General features: G+C 46.7%; 1 protein-coding gene across 1 annotated transcript in view; it reads right to left on the minus strand.

Moving 5' to 3' along the window:
• LOC120064718 (calmodulin-binding transcription activator 2) overlaps window positions 1-12,183 on the minus strand; it is a 110,007-nt gene that overhangs the window by 89,999 nt on the left and 7,825 nt on the right. Inside the window, exons 2-3 of the mRNA XM_039015339.1 lie at window positions 7,175-7,270; window positions 3,666-3,769 (exon numbers count right to left, since the gene is read on the minus strand). Of these exons, the coding sequence (XP_038871267.1) occupies window positions 3,666-3,769; window positions 7,175-7,270 (200 nt within the window). The remainder of the gene's footprint in view (window positions 1-3,665; window positions 3,770-7,174; window positions 7,271-12,183) is intronic.

Genomic DNA, 12,183 nt, shown 5'->3' on the forward strand with positions numbered 1-12,183 from the left:
TCAATCAGGGACAGGTGTTTGACGTTTCCTCTGATTGAGAACCATATAAAGGTAGGCTGTTCACACTGTTTGTTTGTGGGTGATTGTCTTCTGTGTCTGTGTATGTTGCACCACACGGGACTGTTTCGGTTTGTTCGTTCGTTTGTTGTTAGTCTGTACCTGTTCGTGCGTTCTTCGTCATTATGTAAGTTCTCATAGTTCAGGTCTGTCTACGTTCGTTTGTTATTTTGTAGTTTGTTGAAGTGTTTTCGGTTTTTGTCTTTTCTTTATTAAACTTCATTATGTCAAATTATCACGCTGCGCTTTGGTCCAATCCCTACTCCTCCTCTTCGTCTGAAGAGGAGGAGGACAGCCGTTACAAAGCAAGATTTCTGGCTCTCACAGACCTGTAACTTCTTCTTTAAGAGGCTCCTCTGTCCTCCACTCGTTACCTGTATTAATGGCACCTGTTTGAACTTGTTATCAGTATAAAAGACACCTGTCCACAACCTCAAACAGTCACACTCCAAACTCCACTATGGCCAAGACCAAAGAGCTGTCAAAGGACACCAGAAACAAAATTGTAGACCTGCACCAGGCTGGGAAGACTGAATCTGCAATAGGTAAGCAGCTTGGTTTGAAGAAATCAACTGTGGGAGCAATTATTAGGAAATGGAAGACATACAAGACCACTGATAATCTCCCTCGATCTGGGGCTCCACGCAAGATCTCACCCCGTGGGGTCAAAATGATCACAGGAACGGTGAGCAAAAATCCCAGAACCACACGGGGGGACCTAGTGAATGACCTGCAGAGAGCTGGGACCAAAGTAGCAAAGCCTACCATCAGTAACACACTACGCCGCCAGGGACTCAAATCCTGCAGTGCCAGACGTGTCCCCCTGCTTAAGCCAGTACATGTCCAGGCCCGTCTGAAGTTTGCTAGAGAGCATTTGGATGATCCAGAAGAAGATTGGGAGAATGTCATATGGTCAGATGAAACCAAAATAGAACTTTTTGGTAAAAACTCAACTCGTCGTGTTTGGTGGACAAAGAATGCTGAGTTGCATCCAAAGAACACCATACCTACTGTGAAGCATGGGGGTGGAGTGGTTGAAAAACAAGTTTTAATGACTCCAACCTAAGTGTATGTAAACTTCCGACTTCAACTGTATGTGCAAAAGTACTATCTCACAACTCGATGAAACCTTCACTCTTGCGCAGACATTTAGAAACAAAACATGGCCATTTGAAAAATAAGCCACAGGAGTTTTTGGATCGAGAATTAAGACAACTTGTGAGTAGTAAGACATATAAAAGCAACAGATACCATCAATAAGAATGGTCTAGAAGCGTCTTATATGGTGAGCTACCGAGTGTCTAGGACAAGCAAGCCCCATACTATTGTGGAGGACTTAATTCTTCCTGCTGCCGCGGATAAGGCTGGGAAAATGCTGGAGGAAAAGGACAACAAAAAAAACTATACAGACAATGCCTTCATCAAACAACACTGTTTCACGACACATCAGTGACATGGCAGGAGATGTTTTGAAGCAATTACTGCTTCGCATACAAGCTAGTGAATTCTATGTGTTACAATTGGATGAGTCAACATACGTGGCGGGCCTGGCACAGCTCCTGGTATTACGTTTATGGGGGGTCAATTAAAGAAGACATCCTCTTCTGCAAACCACTGGAAACTAGGACAACAGGAGAGGATATTTTTAAAGTACTGGACAGCTTTGTGACATCAAACGGACTTTGGTGGTCAAGATATGTTGATATCTGTACTGATGGCGCAAAAGCTGGGTTGACAGGGAGACATAGTAAAGTGGTAACGTGCGTGCAACAGTTGCTCCCGACGCCACTTGGGTACACTGCAGCATCCACCAAGAGGCTCTTGCTGCCAAGGGAATGCCTGACAGCTTGAAAGACGTTTTGGACACTACAGTGAAAATGGTTAACTTTGTTAAAGCAAGGCGTGTATTTTCGTGTATTTTCTGCACTATGCAATGATATGGGCAGCGACCATGTAACGCTTTAACAACATACAGAAGTGCGCTGTTATCAACGGGCAAAGTATTTACCTTTTTTTTTTTATAAATTGAGAGACAAGCTTAAAGTTTTCTATAATGACCATAGTTTTCACTTGTCTGACTGCTTGCATGATGACGAGTTTCTCACACGACTGGCCTATCTGGGTGATGTTTTTTCTCAACTGAATGATCTGAATCTTGGATTACAGGGACTCTCCGCAACTATATTCAATGTGCTGGACAAAATTGAGGCTATGATTAAGAAGTTGGATCTCTTCTCTGTCTGCATTATAATGGACACACAGGTCTTTCCATCATTGTATGATTTTTTGTGTGCAAATTAACTCAAGCTTACTAACAATGTCAAATGTGATATTGCGAAACACCTGAGTGAGTTAGGTGCTCAATTACGCAGGTACTTTCCCGAAAACAGATAACACAAACAACTGGATTTGTTATCCCTTTCATGCCCTGCCTCCAGTCCACTTACCGATATCTGAACAAGAGAGCCTCATCGAAATTGCAACAAGCGGTTCTGTGAAAATTGAATTTAATCAAAAGCCACAGCCAGATTTTTGGATTGGGCTGTGCTCAGAGTATCCTGCTTTGGCAAATCACAATGTTAAGACTCTCTCTGATACAACCCAACTTTTTAAAATGTAAGTAGGCAATTCAGATAAGAACACATTCTTATTTACAATGACAGCCTACCCCGGACGACACTGGGGCAATTGTGCGCTGCCCTATGGGACTCCCAATCAAGGCCAGATGTGATGCAGCCTGGATTCAAACCAGGTACTGCAGTGACGCCTCTCGCACTGAGACGCAGTGTCTTAGACCACTGCACCACTCGGAGCCCAAACATTGCAGACTTATGTGCATCCTTTCAAGCACACCCTTCTCATTAACCTGTGGTGAGTCATTTACAATTTTCGATGAACAAATAAAGTTTCATACGTAAGATGGCTAAATAAAGAGCAAAATTACTGATTATTATTATATTATTATTTGTGCCCTGGTCCTATATGAGCTCTTTGTCACTTCCCCACGAGCCGGGTTGTGACAAAAACTCACACTCATTCTAATGTTTAATACATTTATCGTATAGTGTGTGTGTGGCAGGCTTATAATGATGGCAAAAATCAACATTTGAGAGTGTGCTGACCCTGGTGCTAGAGGTGATAAGCAGCTGGAGGTTGAATGTTTGAAGGGGTACGGGACTATAAAAAGTTTGGGAACCACTGTCCTAAATCAATAACACACACGCCTCAGCCTCTATCCACAATCAAAACAGAAATAATAGCAAACCACAAGTTGGCCCAGCACAATAGTTTTACATTTAAGTAATTTAGCAGACGCTCTTATCCAGAGCGACTTACAAATTGGAAAGTTCATACATATTCATCCTGGTCCCCCCGTGGGAAATGAACCCACAACCCTGGCGTTGCAAGCGCCATGCTCTACCAACTGAGCCACACGGGACCACCTGTGTTATCTTCAGAACTACACATGTGGAAACCCATCCACTGGAATAGTGAAGGGAGATGCTAACCTATGGAAGAGGCTAGAGGTCACCACACTAAAACACTGCTACACAGAGGCCCTAATCCATCCACAACCTACTATTGGGTCCTCCTAAGTGCTCTCTCACCTCATTGGTGTTCCAGCGGTGGCGCTCCTTGGGCAGAGAGGAACATTTGGGCAAACACTCCAACAGCTTCTTAGGTAGGTAGATCTTCAACTGGCCAGGCTCACCTAGAGAGACAGAGAGAGAGAGAGACAGACAGACAGACAGACAGACAGACAGACAGACAGACAGACAGACAGACAGACAGACAGACAGACAGACAGACAGACAGACAGACAGACAGACAGACAGACAGACAGACAGACAGACAGACAGACAGACAGACAGACAGACACAGACAGGTTATTGACTGAGTTTGAGTGAAAGACCTCTGTTTAACCCAGGAGACGTGAGTCTCCTGAACATGCTCATGCACACACGCTGACACAACGTGTGTATGTGTGTGAGAGAGAGAGGGGGGGTATAGATAGATAGTGATAGAGACAGTGAGAGTGTGTTCAGGCACGTATGCTCACCCTAATCAATTATGCATTTATTAATAGAAGCCCTGAGAAGACAGAATTTCAAACAGCTGAATGGCGCTGGCTTAGGTAAAGCCTAATTTCTTATTTAGCAGCACTCCGGACTCACTGCTATGAATGCCAATCAGTGTTTAAATCCTCTCCTCCACACACACACACACATCCCGCCCAGTGTCCCCGATGTTCCGACCACTGATCAGAGGAATTCTCATCAGGGCCCTGCCTTTGAAATGCACTAAAAAAACCACATGAAACCGGCGATCAAACACACCCACCATATGCATGCAAGCACACACACTCATACATCTCATGTGTGTGGTTGTGTGCGTGTGGACCACCTAAGTTAATATCTCCCTTGGGACTTTCCAGAAAGATCCTACCACCAACAAATTCCCATGGCAATCCCAGACACACACTTCCATCTGAACAGCATCTTTACAGGTACCTATATATAAGAATCAAATATGCTACAAATGAACGTCCAGCACACTGCACATTTCCCATCCATTAGTTGATTAATATTTTACCTTCTAAAACTGTCATTTCCACATGTATTACTGAAAAAACCCAATACCCCTGTGAGGCTGTCAGTTAATTATAAAACTTTCCAGAGTAAAGAACGCTCAAATGCAACTCTTACAGCAGCATACCCCCCTGCATCCCTCCCACTGCTGGCGTGCCTCTGAATCTAAGCAGGGTTGGTCCTAGTCAGTCCTTGGATGGGAGACTAGATGCCGCTGGAAGTGGTGTTAGAGGACCAGTAGGAGGCACTCTTTTCTCTGGTCAAAAAAGTATCCCAGGGCAGTGATTGGGGACATTGCCCTGTGTAGGGTGCTGTCTTTTGGATGGGACGTTCAACGGTGTCCTGACTCTGTGGTCACTAAAGATCCCATGGCACTTATTGTAAGAGTAGGGGTGTTAAATAAATACAAATATTTCTTCCAGTACTGAGGAGAAATGTAATATGTCCCCCTTTTCTAAATAAAATGAATGTGAAAGAAAGGCTCATTGCACAGAAACTAGATAGAGGGAGATAGAGGGGAAGGAAGAAGAGAGAGGGGGAGATATAGGGGAGAGAGGGAAGGAGGGAGAGGAGGGGAAGAGTTTGGGGTAGATGTGCGTGCAAAAAGAGGCAGAGAAATGGGGAAGGAAGGAAAAGACAGGGAGAGAGGAGATTAAGAAGAAGGGTGGATGAGGAGAGGGATAGAGGGATGGGCGTGCATGCTAATTCATGATTCTGCTGATAAACCTTTCCTCAAGTCATCCTCAGCTGGGATGCCACAACAGAGAGAATGCTGGGACATGAGGAATTGTTGGTATGACCGATCGATCAACCAAACAATTCAAGAAAATTAATCATTCATCCTCCATGCCCAAGCCTTCCCCTCTGATTCTCAAACCAACAACCTTAGCCTCCCTTTCTGCTCCTCCCCCTGTCCCTCACCATTCCTCTTTCCTCCCCAGTCCCTCCCCCGCTCCATCTGTCCCTGACCTCTCTCTCTCTGTCTCTCCTGTCCCTGTCTGTCTCTCTGTCCTCTCCTGTCTCTGTCTCTCTGTCCTCTCAGGTCTCTTTGTCCTCTCCTGTCTCTGTCCTCTCATGTCCCTGGGCTCTGGTGTGTCTCTGTCTCTCTGTCCTCTCCTGTCTCTGTCTCTCTGGTCTCTTTGTCCTCTCCTGTCTCTGTCTCGTTGTCCTCTCATGTCCCTGGGCTCTGGTGTGTCTCTGTCTCTGTCTCTCTGTCCTCTCCTGTCATTGTTTCTCTGCCCTCTCCTATCATTGTCTCTCTGACCTCTCCTGTCTCTCTGTCCTCTCCTGTCTCTGTCGCTCTGTCCTCTCCTGTCTCTGTCACTCTGTCTTCTCCTGTTGCTCTGTCCTCTCCTGTCTCTGTCGCTCTGTCCTCTCCCGTCTCTGTCGCTCTGTCACCTCCTGTCTCTGTCGCTCTGTCCTCTCCTGTCTCTGTCGTTCTGTCCTCTCCTGTCTCTTTTGCTCTGTCCTCTCCTGTCTCTGTCCTTTCCTGTCCCTGTTGTATCTCAGGACAGATCAGGAGAGCAGACAAGGAGAGTACAAACACACAGTACAAATCAATAACCTCCCCACAAAAACCGTTTCTGGGCATCCTCTCAAACACACACACTAGGATGGCTGTCCTGTTCTAGGATCAATAACCAATCAAAGCACTCATCACCTTTATAGCTCCCCTTAACACTACAGATATTCCCGGCCCTCACCCCGTGTGTACACACACTCACACACACTCTCTCTCTCTCTCTCTCTCTCTCTCTCTCACACAAACATGCAGACACACAAATAGACATACAATCACACACCAAACTAGAACAAGAACTAGAAACACACATACACACACACAAACACACACAAAAACACCTTTGATCGCCCTGTCTCTCTCTCATACATCTCAGTTAAAGCCAGCTCTTTCTTAACCAGCCACGGTCTGTTTCTCCCAGCACCAGTAACACTGATCCATGCCGTATGGATAGATAGTGCTCTGTGCATTGATTAGGCATGACAATGAGCTTCTGCTCCTAAAATAAGCTCTGTGTGTGTGAGTGCGCACACACACACTGCTCTGCGTCGGCACGCATGAATAAACATGATCTGTAACAGAGCTGAATGAGAATGAGACTCACTTTAGAGTGTGTGTGTGTGTGCGTGTTAATGTGCGTGTGTGTGAGTGTCTGCATGTGTGTATTATCTGTAACAGAGTAATCTCAGTTAACCCAGAACTAAAATCTCTGATAATTTGGTCAGATGCTTGATTAGGATCTGGGAGTGACGAAAACCCAAGACCTAGAACTAATGCTGCTTGTTATCTCATGCATCCCATAGGATAGTGACAGATTCTACAGTACCAGTTACGTTTATGTACAGTACATCTGTCCACAAGAGGTTCGTAACAGAGCTGATGAGAATAAGGCCTCGGCTGCCAGCTTGTTTAGCCAGAAGGCTTTTCAACACACAGTCACCTCGTCCTACAAAAAGCAGCACACGTCTGTTGGGTCCTGTGATGCCGTGTTTGAGTGTGTTTGCCTTACCGTTGGTGTCAGTGTCATCACTCTTGGGAGGGGCATGTCCTGTGTATCCCACGGCGATTCTAATCATCCGCTCTGGATTCCTTATCCTTTTCAACCCTACAGAGACAGAGACAGAGACAGAGAGAGAGACAGAGAGACAGAGAGACAGAGAGAGAGAGAGAGAGAGAGAGAGAGAGAGAGAGAGAGAGAGAGAGAGAGAGAGAGAGAGAGAGAGAGAGAGAGAGAGAGAGAGAGAGAGAGAGAGAGAGAGATAGATAGATAGATAGATAGATAGATAGATAGATAGATAGATAGATAGATAGATAGATAGATAGATAGATAGATAGATAGATGGGATGAAGAGAAGAAAGAATGAGAAATTGGGCAGAATATTCCTATTATTACAAACTCCATCCATACTAGAGGAGTGACCATTGGCTTCAACAACTTCTGCTTTGTTTTCATCTCTTCATTTCCCTGTTTCCCTGGTCACCGTTGCTATGATACAGACTTACTACAGTAAGAAGTGGTCATATTATGGTCGAGTTAGTGACATCCATTCTTCCATTCAAACAGTAAGAGCAGCCATCTTCTAATTTATAGCTTGATCTACACTGAGTGTACAAAACATTAGGAACCTGCTCTTTCCATGACATAGATTGACCAGGTGAATCAAGGTGAAAGCTATAATCCCTTATTGATGTCACCTGTTAAATCCACTTCAATCAGCGTAGATGAAGGGGAGGAGACAGGTTAAAGAATGATTTTTAAGCCTCGAGACAATTGAGACATGGATTGTGTATTTGTGCAATTCAGAGGGTGAATGGGCAAGACAAAAGATTGAAGTGCCTTTGAATGGGGCGTGGTAGTAGGTACCAGGCGCACCGGTTTGAGTGTGTCAAGAACTGCAATGCTGCTGGGTTTTTCACACTCAACAGTTTCCCGTGTTTATCAAGAATGGTCCACCACCCAACGAACATCCAGCCAACTTGACACAACTGTGGGAAGCATTGGAGTCAACATGGGCGGGCATCTCTGTGGAACACTTTCAACACCTTGTACTCCATGCCCGACGAATTGAGGCTGTTCTGAGGGTTAAAGGGAGGGTGCAACTCAATATTAGGAAGGTGTTCCTAATGTTTTGTACACTCAGTGTATATTGCAGTAGCATCCTCGCTTTACATAAGTCAGATAGTAGAGCAACAAGACATTGCTAGTGGCTTTCAGGCATCCAAGGATGAGCCTGCCTGCCTGCATGCCTGCCTGCGTGCGTGCATGTAGCGAGGTGGGGGTACTCCATGTTTATGTGCCTGTGGGCTCCTCCTCTCTGATCTGCTGGAGTTTCTCTACGCAACGGGACTCTCAACCCACGGCCTCCATAAAGCCTGTAGCTATGTATGCTACGTATGTTTGTGAGTGTGTCTGTCTGCATTTATGTTTGTCCCCCTCTATGTCTGTGTGTTTGTCTGTCTGCCTGTCCTACAATTAGGCTTCTAGCGACCCCATTGAAGATAAAGCCCGTTGTAAAATACATTCTGGATATGAATGTCATTCTCTTCAAGGTGATGTATCCTGAATAAGTACACAAAAGGTAGAAATATGTAATATCCTTCTTTTGTCTATTATTGGGTGTTATTCTAAAGACTGGCTATTATTGTAGTGAGCTCTGTCCCTAAATAAGACCACATTTGGTTGGTCCAGACCAGGGCAAATCTGAAACAATCATAGAGTTTGGACATCACAGTACGGCACAGTAGAGCAAAGTGCAGTAGAGTACAGTAAAGTAGATATGTTCAGTTAAGTAGAGTACAGTACAATATACTGTACTTACTCTAGTGTGCTTTACTGCACTGTACTGAACTCTACTGTACTTTTCTTCACTGTACTGTTCTCTACTGTGCTCCACTGTACTGTTCTCTACTGTGCTCCACTGTACTGTTCTCTACTGTGCTCCACTGTACTGTGCTGTGCAAACTTGTGAAACATAGACCACTATGACTGGTTCAGATTTGGTCCGGTCAGGGCGGACTGAACAAATGTCAACTACTTTTCAACGTCCATGGACGTCCGGTGTCGGTCGGTGCTCAGTGGGTGAGGATGCTGGTTATGGTAAATGGAAAGGGAATAGCTGGTAGGTGGAGGCTGCTGAGGGGAGGACGGCTCATAATCATGGCTGGAACGGAGCAAATAGAATGGCATCAAACACATGGAAACCATGTGTTTGATGTATTTGATACCATTCCAGCCATTACCACGAGCCCGTCATCCACAATTAAGGTGCCACCAACCTCATATGGTGTCATGGTAGGGTTCAGTAAGAGCCAGGAGAGGTGACATTAACGGGAGAGAGAGAGAGAGAGAGGGAGAGTGAGATGGAGGGTTTGTCCAGACTATTTTCACAGTCTGTCTTTGACGACCAGACGACAGAAAGAAAAAAAAACAGTTATGAGCTGAACATAACAGTATGCCAGTGGAAGGGAGAACAGTAGCAGGGGAACCAACTGTGGTTTGTGACTATTATGATTTCCCATTGTAGCCAATACAATTGCAGTAATTCCGTTACCGATTTGGTAACAGAATTATGAGTTTTAACCACTTAAGAATTCAGAAACAAACACTAACTAATTGGTAGGTCTACCACTATTTGTTACTTCTGTCACGCCCTGACTTTAGTTATATTTGTTTTCTTTATTTTTTGGTTAGGTCAGGGTGTGACAAGGGTGGTTTGTTTAGTTTTTGTATTGTCTAGGGGTTTTGTCTTGTCTAGGGTTTTTGTTTATCTATGGGGATTTTGTATGGTCTAGGGGTTTGTAAGTTTATGGTGGCCTGAATTGGTTCACAATCAGAGACAGCTGTTTCTCGTTGTCTCTGATTGGGGAGCCTATTTAGGTTGCCATTTTCCATGTTGGTGTTGTGGGTAGTTGTTTTCTGTTTTGTGCGAGTACCTGACAGAACTGTTGCGTTTTGTTCCGCTTTTGTTTTTTGCTTCAGTGTTCAGGTTATAATAAACATCATGAACACGTACCACGCTGCGCTTTGGTCTAATCCTTCTTCCTCAGACGAACATCGTTAAAGAACTACCCACCACCAACGGACCAAGCAGCGTGGTATGGAGGAGCAGAGGGTTCAGGACTCCTGGACTTGGGAGGAGATATTGGACGGTAAGGGACCCTGGAGACAGGCTGGGGAATATCGCCGCCCGAAAGAAGAGCTGGAGGCGGCGATATGAGGCAAGGCAGCGCAGCAGGCACAAGAGGCAGCCCCCAAATTCTTTTTTGGGGGGGCACACGGGGAGATTGGTGGAGTCAGGCGATAGACCTGAGCCAACTCCCCGTGCTTACCGGAAGCAGCGTAGTACTGGTCAGGCACTGTGTTATGCGATGAACCGCACGGTGTCGCCAGTGCGTGCTCATAGCCCGGAGCGCTATAGGCCAGCCCCCCGCAAGTGCCATGCGAGAGTAGGCATCCAGCCAGGGCGGATTGTGCCAGCTCAGCGTGTTTGGTCTCTGGTGCGCCGTTTCGGCCCAGGGTATCCTGCGCCGGCTCTGCGTACTGTGTCTCCGGGGCGCTGGGAGGGTGCTGTTCGTCCTATGCCTGCGCTCCGCCCGTGCCGGGCGAAAGTGGGCATTGAGCCTAATGGAGAGGTGCGAGCGGTAAGCACCAGATCTCCAGTGCTCCCCCACAGCCCGGTTCGACCTGTGCCTGCACTCTGGAGGGGCCGGGCTAAAGTGGGCATTCAGCCTGGAGGACTGGTGCCAAGGCTGCGCACCAGAGCTCCAGTGCTCCCCCACAGCCCGGTTTATCCGGTGCCTCCTCTACGCACCAGGCCTCCTGTAGGTCTCCCCAGCCTGGTGGGCCCTGTGGCAGCCCCACGCACCAGGCTGTCTCTGCGTCTCCTCCCTCCAGAGTCTTCCTCCAGTCCGGACCCTCCAGAGTCTTCCTCCAGTCCGGACCCTCCAGAGTCTTCCTCCAGTCCGGACCCTCCAGAGTCTTCCTCCAGTCCGGACCCTCCAGAGTCGCCCTCCTGTCCGGAGCCGCCAGAGTCGCCCTCCTGTCCGGAGCCGCCAGAGTCGCCCTCCTGTCCGGAGCCGCCAGAGTCGCCCTCCTGTCCGGAGCCGCCAGAGTCGCCCTCCTGTCCGGAGCCGCCAGAGTCGCCCTCCTGTCCGGAGCCGCCAGAGTCGCCCTCCTGTCCGGAGCTGCCAGAGTCGCCCTCCTGTCCGGGGCCCGCTGTAAGGGTCCCCAGTCCGGGGTCGGCGGCGAGGGTCCCTGCTCCAGAGGCGCCACCGAAGTGGGCCAAGACTAAGGTGGAGCGGGGTCCACGTCCCGCGCCAGAGCCGCCACCGCAGATAGATGCCCACCCAGACCCTCCCCTATATCTTTAGGTTTTGCGGCCGGAGTCCGCACCTTTGGGGGGGGGGGGGGTACTGTCACGCCCTGACTTTAGTTATATTTGTTTTCTTTATTTTTTGGTTAGGTCAGGGTGTCACAAGTGTGGTTTGTTTAGTTTTTGTATTGTCTAGGGTTTGTATTGTCTTCTAGGTTTATGGTGGCCTGAATTGGTTCCCAATCAGAGACAGCTGTTTCTCGTTGTCTCTGATTGGGGAGCCTATTTAGGTTGCCATTTACCATGTTGGTGTTGTGGGTAGTTGTTTTCTGTTTTGTGCGAGTACCTGACAGAACTGTTGCATTTTTGTTCCGCTTTTGTTTTTTGCTTCAGTGTTCAGGTTATAATAAACATCATGAACACGTACCACGCTGCGCTTTGGTCTAATCCTTCTTCCTCAGACGAACATCGTGACAACTTCTGTGAACTTTCATACATTTTTCCTCCTCATAAGTGAGAGCAATTAGAAAATGGGTTTTTGGTAACAGAATCACAAGACAACATATCTTAAACTTACAGCAGGCAAATTATTTATCCAAAATGAAATATAAGTGTTGATATTAGTTGGCAGGGGTCTTTACTTCAACATTGTGTTTTTATGTATTTCTAATACATTCTATATACAAAAGTATGTGGATATCTTTTC

Source organism: Salvelinus namaycush, chromosome 20 (assembly GCF_016432855.1).
Source record: "Salvelinus namaycush isolate Seneca chromosome 20, SaNama_1.0, whole genome shotgun sequence".
NCBI lineage: Eukaryota > Metazoa > Chordata > Actinopteri > Salmoniformes > Salmonidae > Salvelinus > Salvelinus namaycush.